At 36.3% G+C, this 15,483-nt stretch overlaps 2 protein-coding genes across 2 annotated transcripts; both read right to left on the minus strand.

Annotated features, from left to right (window-relative positions):
* Nucleotides 1–355: 355 nt before the first annotated feature.
* On the minus strand, nucleotides 356–5,412 carry hadh (hydroxyacyl-CoA dehydrogenase). Its single transcript, XM_016470242.1, has 8 exons — nucleotides 5,209–5,412; nucleotides 3,021–3,149; nucleotides 2,777–2,934; nucleotides 2,185–2,311; nucleotides 1,954–2,043; nucleotides 1,056–1,128; nucleotides 856–972; nucleotides 356–779 (listed from the first exon to the last, which is right to left on the minus strand). The coding sequence occupies exons 1-8, from the start codon at nucleotides 5,323–5,325 to the stop codon at nucleotides 661–663; spliced, it is 930 nt and encodes a 309-aa protein (XP_016325728.1). The 5' UTR covers nucleotides 5,326–5,412; the 3' UTR covers nucleotides 356–660.
* A 4,290-nt stretch (nucleotides 5,413–9,702) lies between these two features.
* On the minus strand, nucleotides 9,703–13,492 carry sgms2a (sphingomyelin synthase 2a). Its single transcript, XM_016470423.1, has 5 exons — nucleotides 13,065–13,492; nucleotides 12,071–12,188; nucleotides 11,696–11,849; nucleotides 11,323–11,489; nucleotides 9,703–9,888 (listed from the first exon to the last, which is right to left on the minus strand). Exons 1-5 carry the CDS (start codon nucleotides 13,490–13,492, stop codon nucleotides 9,703–9,705), a joined length of 1,053 nt encoding a protein of 350 aa, XP_016325909.1.
* Between the last annotated feature and the right edge of the window lie 1,991 nt (nucleotides 13,493–15,483).

The raw sequence follows: 15,483 nt of genomic DNA on the forward strand, positions 1-15,483 counted from the left end.
TAAATAAATGTCACTTGCTGTTATATTTTATCCTAAGTAATGACATTTATAAATGTTTAAGTGTGACACAAGTGTTCTAATACTTTCAGGGAAAGTTCGTTTGTGTATTTTTATGGAGAAATACAATTTTTATGTGCCAAATAAAACTATTTTGATAGCTTTCTTGACAGGGAACCAAGTCTGAATAAATGATGAAACAGCGACATCTAGTGACTGCATGTTATATTATTAGACTAGCATGATCGACAGAGAAATATTCTCACTAAAGGCTTTTTTTAAATGCATCATTCTACTTCCTGCTAATATCAACTTATGCACATCTGACAATTAATTCAGTAAGTACAAAACACATACAGACATTTTCAAACCTTTTAATGTAGACATTCAGAATTAATGAACGTGAGTTTTTAACCAATTACAGCAAGGCACTAGATGTAGTGGTCAATATTCCTATCTTTTAGACCTTTTATGTCCTGACTGATTGCTTGAGGTCCAGTATTTTATACAGGACTTCCCTGGGACAAACGGTGCATCTAATCACTTTCTTAACCTTGACACATTTATGAAATTCACAATCAAACAGTCTTTTCAGGACGAGTAGCTCAGTCCAGTGCATTTGGTTGACAAGACTTCTGTTGTCGGATTTAATCTTCACTTGTGTTACTTGTGTTTGTAGAATCCCTCGCCAGTTTTCTTGCCCAGTTTTCCTTCTGCTACCAGTTTGTTGAGCAGGGGACTGGGGGCAAACAGGGGGTTATCGGGGTCCTTCTCATGCCAACCTACACAAACCCATAATTAGAAATCAACACAATACTTTTGCATCAAAACTTGGTATGCTCAATACAAAATGCTCACCGTCAATAATAAACTTGGAAGTGTCCAATCCAACATAGTCCAGGAGCTCAAACGGACCCATAGGATAACCGGCCCCAAGCTTCATGGCCACATCTATGTCTTCCTTAGAACCGTGACCTGGGAAATGTACACAACAAGATGAAATCCAGAAATCTGAGCCATAATATGTTTGGGTATCCATTCATAAAGCTTGACTGTACCTCTCTCGTGTAGTCGAACAGCCTCGAGCATGTAAGGAACCAGCAGACGATTCACTATAAAACCTGGAGTGTCCTGAGAGGAGAGCAAATGAGAGTCGAAGGATTTATTCAAATCTCTAACCACAAGTACATGCAAAAGTAATAGTGATTTTTGTGTTAGCAACACTAATAATAATAATAACTATAAATAAAGTTTGAAGACAAACTTTGATGTTGGCTTGACAAAGCCTTGTCTGAAATTTGAATTTAGCTTTAAAAAGCTTTCAGAATTCTAGCATATTTTAACGTGCTGTTAATATCTTTCTAGCATGATTCAACTCTTTATTAACACGTTTTAACATTTTGAAAGCATGTTTAACACATTGCTAACACATTAAGCACATTTTAACATGTTTCTAACATGTTTAAGCACATTGCTAGCATGATTAAGCATGTTTTAACATGCTTCTATAATGTTTAACATTTCAAGCATGTTTTAGCATGTTGCTAACATGTTTTAGAATATTGCTAGTATGTTTCAAGCCTGTTTAAGGACATTGCGTGTTTCTATCACGTTTATGTTGCTAGCTTGCCCTAGGCTAGTTGTTAGGCTTGGTTTTAGCACATTTTTAGCATGGTTTAACACATTTCTAGCATTTTAAAACATTTCTAGCATGATTAAGCTTGTTTTAACATATTGCTAACATGCATAAACACATTGCTAACATGTTTTAGAATATTGCTAGCATGTTTCAAGCATGCCATTGCATGTTTCTATCATGTTTTACTACGTTTGCTAGCTTGCCCTAGTCTAGCTGTTAAGCTTTGCTAATGAGACAGACAGATACTGGATAGACAGACAGACAGATAGAGAGAGATGATAAAGTCAACATAATATACAAGATTACAGAGCACATACTTTGCATGAGACTGGATGCTTCCCTAAAGCTTTGCTGAACTCAAGGAGAGCATCAAAAGTCTGTTGGCTTGTTCCTGGAGCTTTAATCACCTGAGATCAGACAGTTAGTCAAAACTGAAACTACATGTTTAATATATTCATTTCAATGTAAGCTGCAATATCTTGAAGAGAAACTGTCATTTGCATTAATGTGGATGCTTGTGCAGTAAGTGAATCAAACTCAATCCAGACCTCCACCAGCTTCATCATTGGGACGGGGTTAAAAAAATGCAGACCACCAAAGCGATCTAATCTGGCCGTGGAGCTGGCGATGTCTGCGATTGACAGAGAGGACGTGTTGCTAGCGAAGATAGTGTGTCTGAAGAGAGAGCAAACATCTGACTGTTACAATACTAAACCAAGCTTCAGCATTCATGCCATTACTTTTAGTGCATAGTACAAGTATGTAAATTAGGATGCATACATTTACAGCTAAATTAAACAACTCTCATTTCACAGCTCGTCAGAATACTAGATTCTCTGCTTTAAATACTTTTGCATAATGACACTGAACAGTTTAAGTGACTTTTGTCAAATGATTTCCTATATAGCTGTGCTTTTTCTTTTCATATAAAATAATTTCAAATAATGTCTATGTATTTGTTCATTTAGGAAGTAGCCGTGTTATTGGTGGGCGGCTTAAATTTTATTTGCTACATAAATCCATTGAAAATGCTGCTGTGAATTTTCAAATCAAATCAAATGCACCTTTAGCCCCATTGTACCCAACATTTTGTTCTCACTATTATTTTAACTGAGAAAAGAAAAAACGAGTTTTTCTTACTCTGGGGCTGCTTTGTCCAGAGCTCCAAACAGATCTTGTTTGACTTTGAGGTTTTCCACAATAGCATCCACCACAAGATCAGTGCCCTGAACTACAGACGCAGCGTCTGTGCTTGTAGAGATGTTCTTCAGGACTTTCTGAATGAACGCCTCTCCATCCTAGAGAACGTGAGCCACAGTTAATGAACAATAGAGCATATTTAGCCATTAAATCTTTGTGACCTAGTTGGTGCTGTCAAACTAACCTCAGGTTTTTCTGCAAACTTCTTCTTCGCCACTCTCTTCAGACTAGACTCAATACCCTTTGCCGATTTCTTCAGTATGTCCTCAGATGTGTCAACCAGCACCACTGAATGTCCTGTGGATGCAGCAACCTAAAAGAAATAAAGAAATGAAGCCCATGATACCGTTGTTCTAATGACATCACAATACAAAGTCGTCGTTGTGATGTAGAAAGCGACTCCGTTCAATGAGAAACACTGGGAAGTGTAATTCAGGGCGTAGTTCACCTAATAATAAACATTCAGTCATCATTTACTCAAAGTCCGGACAGAGTTGGAAAATAAACTGGACAGATCTATTGTACATTCAAAGGAAAGCCATTGGCTTGAGTTGCAGAAGGCATAGGATAACATTAGTGTTGAAGTTCTCAGGAAATATATTGACACTATGTCAGAGAGATGTGCTGCTGTAATTGCTGCAAAAGGTGGACATACCTAATATTAAAGTTAAAAGTGGATAAAAACAGTACGACTCACTGCATCTTATATTTGTTGTGCTCAGAGAAACCATCTTCATGTTTCATGGACATTATGAAATGAAATCATTACATCAACGATTACCGGTTTGACGATAAATCATGATAAAATTCCCCACGGTTAGTATTACCGTTTCATCTTTTAATTATCATTAAAACACCATATTAGATTACCGCGATTTGAACATCTCGTGATAAATAAATACTGTCCAGCATAAAGCACAGTTTTAAGTAACAGTCTCACGTGCGCACAGCAGCAGAGTAGTTTCGTTTTGAGTGAAAACGGCGGAAAAGCTGGGAGGTTTTAAAAGAGTGCTAAGGGAATTATACAAATAAATATATGTGAGAATTAATTACATGAATGTACCTCTGAAGACTCTGACTGTCTTCAGAAACGATTCGATGGCTCCATGTAATACCTAAAGGAAGTGTTCTTAATCGCAATACTGCTTTGTCCACGGAGGTTACGAGAAACAGCTCTAATTCTGCTTTTCCATAAGCGCCACCTGCTGTCAGCGAGTGGATTTACAGAGACTTATACTTACATTCAGCCTGTGTGCAGTTTCTGTCTGGCCAAAAACGACCGAATTTGCATGCCCTGCTGTAAATTTTGACCGGTTGATGAAAAACAAGCTTATGTGGAGTCTACACATTTAAACAATTCACATAAGCTATCTAGAATTATTTATGGAGCAGATAAAATACATATAATCATTTATTAATCAATTACCATTTTGACTTAGATTTTTTTCTTTATTTAAAGGCTGAAATGTGAGGTTTCAAAGCTTTATTTGAACATCTACATTAGATATTTCAACATGCTATTAAACGGCTGTCAGCCAAGTTGTCATTTAAAATCCAAACATCATTGGTAATGTTATAGTTTTAGTCATTATGCAAACTAAAAGTCATTTTATTTGTTGATTTTTAAATATAAAACTTGGTGAAGTGATTTATGTGTCAGTACTTTTTTAACATCTCCAGCACATTTGAACAATACCGTGATAATACTGATAACCGTGATAAGAAATTTTCATACCGTTACAATCCCTAGAAATCATGTTTTGGAGGCAAAAAAGGTCAATATTTTCAGAACTGTCAGGTGTTCTAATAATTGTGGCCAGTGGCCACCACTGTCCTTTCTTCTGTGGAAAATAAAGGAAGAGTGCCTCAAGTAGAGTTCCCCTCGCCCCCATACAATGAATGTCAATGGGTACCAACATTATTATTCCACAAAAAGTCATACGGATTTGGAACATGAGGGTGAGTAAACAATGACTGAATTTTCATTTTTAAACTATTTCAAATATTTATTTCAAACAACTTCAGTATGCAATATAAACATTATACATATTCAATATATGGTTTATATAAACGAAAACGACAGAAATGTACTAAACGTGAACGGTATGTGTGCTGGGTAAGTGGGTGAAAGGTCACTCCCTGACATAAAGTTACAAGACAGTCGTAACGTGGGAGAAGTTTGCAACAAACTAGCCAAGATTCATTCACAAATCGTCGTCACCGCAATGCAACTACAAGCGACTTGAAACTAGAATGATCTTCAATAGCTGTGCTGTTTGTTGATGGCTCTTAGCTTGTAGCCTGGCTTGGCAAAACACTTGCTGTTTGCAGAAATATGCAGTCATATTTATTAGCTTTATTTTTCATTTTACCTGTGCGATGCCAGCCCCCATCAGCCCGCCTCCGATAATAGTGACATGTTTAATTGCAGCATGTAGAGCAGCAGAGGATGAGAGACTCCTGATGAACTGGCGAGTTACGAACGCCATGGCGGCTCTCGCTAATGACACACTGCGCGAGCTCGAGAGCAACTGGAGCAAGGTTGCTGATGTGATCACGTGGTTTCCTCCCCTTGCGACGACCTTTCAGAGACAGAAAAGACCTGCTGGAATTTTGTTATACCAAATCAAATCATATATTGTCAATGTGTGTGTTTTTATTATTATTAACAAATGCGTTTCAATGCAAAACTATACTCGAAATGTTAATTACCATTTCTAAGATACAATAATAATAGGCCAATAATAATAATTTCTAATAATATTACAACCTCGTATAAGTGCTGTTCGTTTCTTTTTTTTAATCCTTTTTCGTTGTTACTGTAATTAATTGCGTAAGATTGGCGTTGATTAAAAATATATATTTATTAGACTACATGATCGGCCTATTGCATATGATTCGAAATAATTACCGCCGCAAATATAGTTTTGTTTTCATTTTTCCTAAACTCAGATGTTCAATACACACACAAATTATTACGTTTAAAACCGATTATGAATTTTCAAAAATGACCACTGTACCCACAATTATAGCATTGTTTTGTCCACAACAAACATTCATCAATAATGTATTCATTATAAATAAGTGATTAGTGTAAAATTAGTGTAGTTGTTTACTAAGGAAGCAACAGAGTCAGTGAAGAGCTTGCAATTAACATGATGACATATGACGTGTGAAGAAAGCAAAGACAAATCAAGGTAAATATTGCTTTCCAGCAGGATATTTTATTGTGCATCATTTTCAGTCAAGCAGCATTTTTTGTCAAATTAGACAAAAAGTGTGAAAATAGCATGTGTATAGGACATGAAATTCTAGCTATGAAATTAGCCTTAGCAAGACTGGCCACTTTATTCCAAAAATATTTCCATTTTAATTTCCACCACAAAATGACATCAGACATGATACATTTTTAGTAGACAAATTGAAATGAGTGAGTGTTGTTTTAAGAGAGCTTTTTATCCCAGTATTTCATAGGATCTCATTTCAGGTCCATTGTTGAACACCCGTTCATGTTTTTAATGATAGCACTAAACCATATTTGAAAGTGTTTTCTGCAATAATTATTTAAAAAATGTATAATAACAGTCTCATAGTACAGTACAGTAACCAACTAATCATTTTGAGAAAAAAAAAAACAGTTCAGTTATCGGATTATAAAATGAATATTTTAAAATAAATGTAATAATAAAACTAAAATATGCTGACATGATGCTTAGGCATATGTTCTTATTTCTTGAAATTGTTCAGGAACATTCCACATAAAATAATCTCAAAACTTAAAAAAAAAAAAAAAAAAAACAGATGAATAATTATGCAATGTCACTGTAAGAAGTTGCACATGCACATCCATTAGCAACATCTACTCACGTGCTGGCAACACTGCAAACTTGAGCAGTTACGTAATTTACACAACGATTACACAGCGATTAACTAACACTTTTGTACTCTTATGAAAGTCTACTGATTCTGCATTCAGAACGAGTGCGATTCGTCTGTTTTCATCTGCGGTGAGTGTGTGGCCTCTCTGACCGGGAGCATGTTTCATTCCAGACATTCTATTCAATTTTTTTTATTCTGTTGTGACCTGTTCTGTTTCGTTCAATTCTATTCTACTTTATTATTTTGTTTTTCATTTCTCCAATGTCCTGTTCAGTTCTATTCTGTTCTGCGGCATTATGATATATTGCACTATATTATTCTATTCTGCTCCAGTCTATTCTACGGTTCTATTCTTTTCTGTTCTATTCTTCTATTCTATTCTGTGTCTCTTCTACTGTTCTATTCTGTTAAATTCAGTTCTATTCTGCTTCAGTCTAACATACTCTTTCATACTTTTCTACTCCTTTCTGCGTCAGTCTTCAACTGTTTTATTCTCTTCAGTTCTAAATTATTCTATTCTTCTCCAGTCTGTTATACTGTGTTCTAATGTATTCCATTCTGCTCTGTTTTATTGTTCTATTCTATTCTGCATCAGTATCTTCTGCTGTTATATTCTGTTCAATTCTAAATTATTCTGTTCCATTCTGCTCCAGTCTATTTTACGATGTCTATTCTTTTCCATTCTTTGTTTTATTTTGTTATATTCTATTCTGAGTACGTCTCTTCTACTGTTCAATTCTATATTATTCTATTCTGTCCTGCTCCAGACTATTATACTCTGTTCTGTTCCATGCTGCCCTGTTTTTCTATTCTATTCTATGTCAGACTCTTCTACTTGTCTATTCTGTTCTATTCAACATTATTCTGTTTTCTATTCTATATTCCATTTTTATAGTCTATTTTCTATTCTATTCTAGTCTATTATACCCTGTTCTATTCTGCCCTGTTTTATATTGTTATATTCTAAATAATTCTATTCTATTCTATTCTGCCCCAGTCTGTTTTTCTAGGTTCTGGTCTATTCTTTTCCATTCTGTTTTGTTTTATTTAGTTATATTCTATTCTAATGAGTCAGTGTCTTCCACTGTTCTATTCTGTTCAGTCTATTATGCTCGGTTCTATTCTGCCCTGATTTGTTGTTCTATTCTATTCTGTGTCCATGTCTTCTATTGTTCTATTCTGTTCAATACTGCATTTTTCTGTTCTGTACTTTTCTGCTCCGGTCGATTCTATTCTATTCTATTCTGCTCTAATCTACTCTGATCTATTATCATGGCATGCAGGAATCATTAACTACGACTACTTATCTTACCTTTCCTCTTGGTGATAATAGTTACGAGCGGTATATGCGGTCTGTCAGAGAAGACCTCCGGATGGTTTAACATCGCGTCCCGGACAGTGTCATATCCCGTCAGCACGACCATGAGCTGAGGCCCAACAAAAATGCTGAATATGTTCCCATAGAGTTTGGACATCTCCATGAGTCCAGCCTGAGGTGACAGCGGATTCGAGACCATCTTTGCAAACTCTTTGCGATTCTTTGCAAGTCGTCTTAAAATAAACGAAGGCACAAGGAAACCGCCGAAGTTTCCCACGATAGGCCATGGCTTTGGACCCGGAGGGATGTTGGCGTATGTCTGATGCCACGCATACTGTTGCAGCAGACAGAAAACAAGCACGAATGCAATCAAACCCACAATGTTTGCAGGCGAGAACACATACTGCCACAGCAAAGACAGGGAAGCGTCCATGACTCTCGCACTCATCAAATCCACTGACGCATAGCTCCTCCTGATCAATACTCGTTATCTGCTGATCAAACACATTTCTTCCTGTGTTGTTGGAGCTGCAGCATGGGTGGTGCGTTTTTGTGTTTTTCATTGGCTGAGAGGAGCACGCTGTGAGTTGATTGGTGAATCAACCGATGACGAAAACTAATAGGTGGGGTCAACTGATCCAATAAGAGGAAGCAGACACCGAAGCTTCACCAGAGATGACCTTATTACGGGCTTTCGGTTATCTATCTGTAACCCATCCGTTTGTAACAGTGCCATTGTAATATTATTGAGGTACTATTATATCACTCTTATGTAAGTGTGTGTGTTTCTATTTCAGTTTTAGTTATTTTAGTACAGTAAGGTAAACAAAAGGCCATTTCTAGTAATGAAAATGTTTTTTAATGGTTTGAATTTAGTTTTAGTTAACTAAACCCTTTATGTATTTATAAATTTATAACAAAATATTTCTAATTTATAACTTAAGTATCAATTTTCTAAATGTGTTTAATGCAGTTTAACAGTTATTTAATAATAATAATCTTAAGAATCATATAAATAAATAACCAGACAGTTAAATAGACAGTTTGAGCACATCTTCAGTGTTATGCATTAATTCATGCAACACTAGGTACTCTAGGTGTTAATGTAAACCATTTATTTCCATAAAATGTCATTATATTTTTTTAAACAGAAAATAAACATAAAACTGAAATAACAGCTGACATGAATCATTAAAAAAAGAATGCATGCATTTCCAATATAAAACAGTGTATAAAATTAATGAAACCCTGTTAAATAACACTTTTTATGACAAACATGTTTTAGATGACAATTTAATAAAGAGACAAGGGAAAATATGACTAAGAAGCATGCACAAACTGATAGATCGGTTCTGACAGAAAGTGAGAGATTTTCCAAAAATCCATCATTTTCCAAACATAACACTTTCAGCTGGCCCTTCAAGTACTTACAAAAGTGTTTATTTAAATGGCCACATTGACTGAATATAAATTAATGTAAAAATATCAACAATGAGTTGTCAAATAATATTGAGTTTGAACTGTTTAGCCCACTGCTATTAGAGATCTAATTAGCAACAATAGCCAAACAGTCTTTGTTCTTTGGTATGGTGTAAACACTGGGACAGCCACAAGCGAAATACAAAATATTTCCACATGTTGGTCTAGGCATCGTGATGAGTTCACGACGTCACTCCTCCCGGCCGCTCTGCACCATGGAATATTTCTTACAGGGGTTCTTCAGACAGGCAGGCGGCCATGTGATCGGCCAGCAGAAAGAACAGGGCACTTGGGTCTGAACGTTCCTCTCAAAGAGGTTAAACACGGGGTTCCACCAGGTGTGAGTGAGGTAGTTGTTCGGAGAACACTTCAAAGTCTGGTGAAAACAGGATAATATCAATTAATATCATATTACGAATGAATTCAAATAAAAACATTGTTATGCATGGTCAGATGACTGACTACTTCTGGTTTTCTGAAAACAGAAGTGGCGATGCACAGGATATAAATGCACTATAGTTGCATGACAAAAAGCAGTTCTGGGAAATTTGGTTAGTTGCATTGTGATGACATTTTAGATCCAAAGCAATTTAGCAATTCCATGAAAATCAAGCCCTGGAGCCACTTCAGGACAAAGACACGATTGAGGTTGAGATCTCTCCTGTCAGGGATCGAACCTGTTGACATTTGCATCACCAGTCCAAAGTCTCAACCTCTCACTGCATTTCAGTTTTTTTATTATTATTATTTTGTGGATGCTTTTTAACCACCATATATAGCCTTTCTGAGATATGACAGTTCTGATATCATTGGCTACGTTGCTTGTAACAGTATAAAGAAACATGATGTGTTTTGATAGTTTGAAAGTTTTTTTTTTCCTAGATTGGCTTCAATCGAATGTGCAGCACTTTACCATCATCAGGGAGTCATTTCTCAAAAGCTCGGCCTAATGGATTTGGATATTCTCAGTGTACTCTGAGTCATGTAAACACTCGGTAAAAGGCTTAGTGCCGTTTTGGTGCCTTGAGTTTAATGACACCCTGAATCTAAATCGCAAATTGAGCTGAGAGCTTGCCTTGGTTTAAGATGTGTGTATTTGTAGTTGTCTACATGAGGCTGGATGTCAAAAAAGATCAACAATATGCAAAATGAAAATATATCAAAATATGTAAATAAGAACGTATTTCAACATACAAACGACACATTTAGACCCCATGAAGTGTCGTTTTAGTGACTTTTAGCTTATGTTTCACAGCTTTGAGGTAATCTAGACTATCATTCCAAAGTTTGATGAGTAAGATTTTTTTTCTTAGGAAATGTATCATTTTATTTAGCAATGATGCATTAATCAAAAGTGGCAATGAAGACATTTATAATGTTACAAAAGTTTTCTATTTCAAATAAATGCTTTTGAACTCTCTATTCATCAAAGAATCCTGAAAAAAGTATCACGGATTCCACAAAAGTATTAAGCAACTGTTTTCAAAATCGATCATGATAATAAACGTATCTCAAACAGCAAATCAGCATATTCGAATGATTTCTAAATGATCATGTGATGCTGAAGACTGGAGTAATGATGCTGAAAATCCAGCTTTACATCACAGGAATGTGTGTGAGGGTCAGAAAGCTCTCGGATTTCATCAAAAATATCATCATTTGTGTTTCGAAGATGAACAAAGGTCTTATGGGTTTGGAACGACATGAGGGTGAGTAATTAATGACAGAATTTTCATTTTTGGGTGAACTATCCCTTTAATAAAAGCCTTATTTGAGCATTTCTATTATTTCATGTTACTGATATATGTACCTGCAGATTAGCCATAGTGTGATACCAGTAGAACAGTCGGGTGGTGATGAAATACGCCACCACCACGTCCACACTGTAGTGCTCATGGGCTACCAGGATACACATGACACCCACAGCAGCCGTTAACCAACACAGAAGATGGTACCACCAGAAAGAACGAGGAGAATCTAGAGAGAAACAAAGAATCAGTTGTGAATCATAATGGGTTGCTGTGTGAACATGCAAAACAAACGGTCAGAAAGTGCCTCAGTGTCTTCTGAATGGCTAAAAACAGAATCTAAAATTGCTTACAGTGACCTCAAGTCTGTAATTAGCAGAGAGTCATTTTATTTGTGTCTTAACATAAAGTGTGCCGTCTGAGAAAGTGACATACACTCCTTGAGGAAGAGGTACGTGAGCGTGAGAATGACAGTGTGGCCGCTGTACAGGAAGTCACCGCACAACAGATGAGAGCCGGTGATTGATAATCCACCTCCAGAGAGCAACTGCAGAACACGCTGCAGCTTTGCCTGGGAATCTCCGTGGAGCTGAATGAGAGATGCAGGAAAGAAGATATGAGTGAGGAATTGAAATATCATTCCATAAACTGATATTGTAAAGGCTTGTAAAAGCTGCAATATTTGTCTTGAGCATGGCAAAGGATATTACAGATTTAAAAGCCAAATGCTTTTGCTTATCTGACATTATCTAGGAGGTATAAGATCCTGAGGGCATCGTGACAAAGAGGGACTGAAATAATTTTTCTTACCTTTGGTGCACAGACCATGTGCATGCCAGGCACGGGTAGAGTGGTGACGTACATGGTTACGCATCTATACATGTACAATGTGCCCAAAAGGAAGAAATATCGTCTTGCTACAATAGCCCTATATGGAACAGAAAAAAAAGAAAGAAAATAAAGTTTTTGTCATTATTGAACAGATGTGGGTTAGGCTGAGAATGCTCAGCCTTACAAAGACTTTTTATAATGCTCTATCCATGAACAGAGAATAACTAGGGTACAAATCACATGTTCTTTGCAATGAGGACAATTAGATATTAGATTTGATGATTAGATTTGATAATAATCACACATCTTGTCATCATTTAGTTCAATCTGTTGAACTGATTATTATTTTTGTAAAACAAGTAAATAATTCCATTTAGAAAATGTCATTTTTAAAACTGTAGTGTTGACAATTCAACAAGATCAAGCATTTAACCCAGTTACAAAAGTTATAAAACATGATGGAACAATATTTAACATTTGTAATATTTACATATTTATTTCTAATTTATGGGAAATTTAAGTTTCACAACACGCACGCACACACACACACACACACACACACACACACACATATATATATATTTATACACACACACACACACACACACACATATACATAAATCTATATTTATTTAACAATGCTAGGTAAGGTAAACAGAACATAAATGCGATTTCATTTGACAAAAATTGATGAACAATGTTTTCTGAAAGTTAAGGTCATATTGCAAGTGACATTCAAAATTTTTCAAGTATAGTTTTGTACTATTTTTGTGAAACATGCCATATAAGGGTGATATTCATTAGATTGATTTCCTCAATGCGATATTAATTTTTATAACTGCCCTCAAGACTATTGCATTCACCCTGCTCTATATCATCTTAAACTTAACCCCACAAACCATTAAATGTAATCTAACAGAGCTGAGCGATAGGCTACAATGTCATCAGTATAATGTTGAGTGATGCCTCTTACTTGTATCTGTGAAAGAGCAACTGAATGGACCATATAGACACCAGAACCATCCCATTGACCTCAGTCACTGTAAACGCCCACTGCACACGGTCTATATAGTCAAAGAACTTATCCGGCAGCGGTGGGCTGCTCTCCTTGGGTGGTACTCTCTCATGAACCACTGTGATCATAACCGTGGTCAAAACCAGGTTCAAAACGGCATAAAACAAAGCGATGAACGTCTTCCACCATTCCGGCGGCAAACGGTTGCCCTTTCCTTCAGGTACAGAGATTTTGACGTAGTCTCGATGTCTGACCAGGGCGTTCCTCAAGCCGTTCCGCTTTGCTTCTTCAGCAGCGTGGCTGTGGATGGGGCAAGATGTGCCAGGGGACGGCGTCCCATCTGTGTTTGTGGGGTCCTTGTTTCCTTGGTGGTCTGACGATGCCATGAGTACCCACTAATGACTGACTTCCTGCCAAGACTCTCTCCTGTAAGGCACTGTAGGTTACTCTCCTCTGTGGCGATAATGAAAGGCCTGCGTTTTTAGCTCTCATATGATGTGGCTGGAACAGTCTTATAAAAAAATGAAAGCAGAAGTACATTAAATGAAGTACATTATAGACATATATGACCTTTAAAAGTGCTCCATCATCTAACATGCACATTAATAATCAATAGAGGCTATTTTCAACCATGAATATCACAGGTCAAACATTTAAAAGCAAAACTGCTATACATAATTGACATGCTTCTTCACATTAAAACAAAAGAGTATGCCAAAGAAAGGCACATACTGTATTATGTACTAATTTTACATTTTAAATTAATACTTAACTGATCAAAAGTAACAGTTAAGTAATTTATGTCACAAAAAATATATATATTTCAAATAAATGCTGTTCTTTTGAACTTTCTATTCATAAAATAAAAAATTGTTTCCACAAAAATATTAAGCAGCACAACTGTTTTCAACATTGATATTAATAAGAAATGTATCTTGAGCAGCAAAACAGCATATTAGAATGATTTCTGAAGAAGACTGGAGTAACGATGCTGAAAATTCAGCTTTGATCACAGGAATAAATTACATTTTAAAACATATTAAAATGATAAATAGATAAAACTGTTATAATAAATAGTAAACTGTTACATTTTAAAGGCCAAATGGCTGATATAACACTGTTATAACACTTAAATTCAATTTCATTAAAGCAAATCAACAGTTTCTGTCAAAATTAACACAATATTTATTTAGATAAAAAAAACTTTAAAAAATTGAACACAAAATATTGGCATTCAAAATGTTCAAGATTATTATATGATAAATTAACTGGTTAGCTATTTAATTTCCCAATTTGTAAAGGCAAGTCTTGATATGATTTTAATACACTTTTTATATTCCTGCAAGTCTGAAGTTTTGGCTAGAAATCTTTCATCTATATCTGAAACATCCTCTGACCCTCTTTTATGTGCTCAACGCAATCAAACAAAAGCAAAGCATACCATTTAAAAGCCAAAATATCTGACACAAGTGCAAACTGCCATCTAGAGAAAAGCCACATAGGGAAAAAAGCATCCATGTTCAAGTCTGAGTCCAGCAGTGACTTCTCAACCCAGAAACAAGAGCATTTCAGGAACAGCCTGTTTATCTGAAAGCTTTCTGTTCTGAGAAGATCTCTGCTCCATCACACCCAAAGTGCATCTCAATAATCCTCATTACGGCGACATACAATATTTACAAACAGTAAACAGAGCTTCAGGACAGATGCATACAGTAAGAATGATGGATTGTACAAATCACTCAACACGAAGTCATCGATTTCCTCCAAATCAATTTAGGCTGAAATATAATTACATTGGAAATGAGTTCTCGTTACAAATCTGCTCCGAATGAACATTGGATTGTACACAACACTGCTTCACTGTACTGCAACAAGAGAAAAAATATCATTATCTCTAATAACTCACTTTTTGTACTACTACATTACGTGGATGCAACTAAATTACAGATCAAAACAGACTAAAAGAGTTTTTTTTCCAAGCAAACCATTCTCACAAAAAGCTTTAAAGAGTGATTTCGCCAATTCAAAATCACTTGCCTGTTGTGTCCCGCAGCTCTATCGGTCCTACACTCCTGCTCTGACAATCTCTCTGAAACTTCTCTTCATCCCTCCACGTTCAGAGGGGCATGTTTTCCCAGTCTCCACCCTGCGCTCTAATGGTGATGCTTGTGGTGGAGACCTGGCAGGGGAAAATCTCTTCCACATGCTCCCAGAGACAGTAAATGGATGGCTTGGCTGGCTCCGCTCTGCGTGTCCCCTGCCCTGCCTCCGTGCTATTTCCAGCCTTGACTCCTGCCTCCAGACCAAGGCTGTATTTTTCTCCCAGGGAGCAGCGGTGCCCGGTCGCAAACAAATTGGTAATGATATGGTTTCAAGG

This window comes from Sinocyclocheilus anshuiensis, unplaced genomic scaffold (assembly GCF_001515605.1).
Source record: "Sinocyclocheilus anshuiensis isolate Anshui unplaced genomic scaffold, SAMN03320099.WGS_v1.1 scaffold469, whole genome shotgun sequence".
NCBI classification, from domain to species: Eukaryota; Metazoa; Chordata; class Actinopteri; order Cypriniformes; family Cyprinidae; genus Sinocyclocheilus; species Sinocyclocheilus anshuiensis.

Coding starts and splice junctions, on each gene's coding strand:
- sgms2a (XM_016470423.1), bottom strand. CDS start 13,492: ATGGCATCGTCAGACCACCAAGGAAACAAGGACCCCACAAACACAGAT. Junction 11,490..11,695: donor GTACCTCTTCCTCAAGGAGT/GTATGTCACTTT, acceptor GTTTCTCTCTAG/ATTCTCCTCGTTCTTTCTGG. Junction 9,889..11,322: donor ACACTATGGCTAATCTGCAG/GTACATATATCA, acceptor TGTTTTCACCAG/ACTTTGAAGTGTTCTCCGAA.
- hadh (XM_016470242.1), bottom strand. CDS start 5,325: ATGGCGTTCGTAACTCGCCAGTTCATCAGGAGTCTCTCATCCTCTGCT. Junction 973..1,055: donor TGTTCGACTACACGAGAGAG/GTACAGTCAAGC, acceptor TACATTTCCCAG/GTCACGGTTCTAAGGAAGAC. Junction 780..855: donor TTCCAAGTTTATTATTGACG/GTGAGCATTTTG, acceptor GGGTTTGTGTAG/GTTGGCATGAGAAGGACCCC.